Source organism: Aplysia californica, unplaced genomic scaffold, assembly GCF_000002075.1.
Source record: "Aplysia californica isolate F4 #8 unplaced genomic scaffold, AplCal3.0 scaffold00351, whole genome shotgun sequence".
NCBI classification, from domain to species: domain Eukaryota; kingdom Metazoa; phylum Mollusca; class Gastropoda; order Aplysiida; family Aplysiidae; genus Aplysia; species Aplysia californica.
The window spans coordinates 486,509-488,140 of record NW_004797621.1 but is presented as its reverse complement, the minus strand read 5'-3'; the positions used below and the strand labels follow the sequence as shown (position 1 = coordinate 488,140).

General features: G+C 40.0%; 1 protein-coding gene across 1 annotated transcript in view; it reads left to right on the top strand.

Annotated features, from left to right (window-relative positions):
* Positions 1–1,532, top strand: part of LOC101854028 (probable cation-transporting ATPase 13A3) — a gene marked incomplete at its 3' end in the record, with an annotated part of 32,050 nt that extends 30,518 nt beyond the window's left edge. Inside the window, 1 exon segment of the mRNA XM_013085161.1 lies at positions 1,463–1,532. Coding sequence (XP_012940615.1) covers positions 1,463–1,532 — 70 coding nt within the window.
* Positions 1,533–1,632: the final 100 nt, after the last annotated feature.

The window sequence follows — 1,632 nt, the reverse complement described above, 5'->3', positions numbered from 1 at the left end:
CCCCCCACACACACACACTCAGTCCTACAGAGGAAATGGAAGAACCACCATGCTTTTGTCGCCAACGATCGATCGATACAGTGTGGAGCTGAGAACACGTCGTGCCCCCCGACCTAGTGCTATCTACGTACGTGTGTATTTTTAACAACAAAATTACCACAGTTCACAGATAGCAAAAACTGGTGCTGACTGATAGTGAAGACAGAGGGAACGCTGTTGGTAATCGACCATAATATTGTATTTCTGTAAAGACCCATGGGTAACCATGACGTCATTTTACGCTGAGGTCTGAAAATCGAAGACCGTAATTGGTGATCGCCTGAACTTCCTAGAACATGGAGCTCCGGTGTTTTTTTTCGCGTTTTTTTTTTCCTTCTGCCTTTGCTATTAGGTGTAGTTCTAGTCGTTGACGAAATTACAGGAAGAGAAAAGAAATAAATAAAGTTAATGGTTTTAAGAGCGAGTGATAAAACACACGTACGCACTTTGGAGTTGGAACAACCGATGCTTAGTTACATGGATTGGAGGTTATGACGTGCCGGGGTGTGTGCGTTGACGTGTTGTTGTTTTGTTTTGTTTCTTTGTCGAGCTCTCTCTCTCTCTCTCTATCTCCCTCTCTCTCTCCCCCTCTCTCTCTCTCTTTCACTCTCTCTCTCTCTCACTCTCCCTCTCTCGCTCTCTCTCTCTCTCTTTTCCCACTTATACGTCATGAGTTTACGTTTTTTTAAAAAGATTCAGGCCAAAACATTTTATTTGCAGCAAATTATTTAGAAAGATGAATTAGATAGATAGATACATACATACATACATACATAGATAGATAGGTAGATAGGTAGGTAGGTAGACAAATATATAGATAGACAGAAGGAAGGATGGATGGATAAATCAATAGATAAAGAAATATTATATAGAAACATCTTTAAATTCTACATACCAAAGTAAAGAGTAAATGCTCACATTGATGGTTATTTCATGAACTGAAAGATAAAGAAGGACAGAAACCACCAACAGAGGCACGGAAGAGAAGCAAGTCTTACCAAAGACAGACGCACATTAAGGAATTTCCTCAGGTGCTCTTAAGAGTAAAAACAGAAGACCATGTACCCACCAAATTTACTTTGTTGATCTCAGCATGAAGTAGGAAAATATTTGAATTATAGACGAGATCATTTTGAAATGCACACATAGGTATCGAATTCGAAAGGAAAAATAGAAACAACAACAACAACAACAACAACAACAACAACAACAACAACAACAACAACAACAACAACAGCAACAACAACCCTGATTGGTCCGGACAGTTACAGACTTATCAGCTCATCTTCTTGGTAATCAAAGATTTTGTTAATTGGTCTGTAAACCGAATACGACAATCTTTCAAAGATTCTAAAAGATACACATTAGAATAGCAAACTTTTGGTTCCCAGATGATACAAACAACACTTGTGTGCACTTTCAGGCACGTTCTGTACGGGCCGAACGCCATTCCAGTCCACGTCACACCCATCATTGTTCTCCTCTTCAAACAGGTACGTAAGTGTGTTCATAGTTTTGCTGACAAAAGAGAGAGAGAGAGACAGAGAGAGAGACAGAGAGGGAGAGGGAGGGAGAGAGAGAGAGATAGAGAGA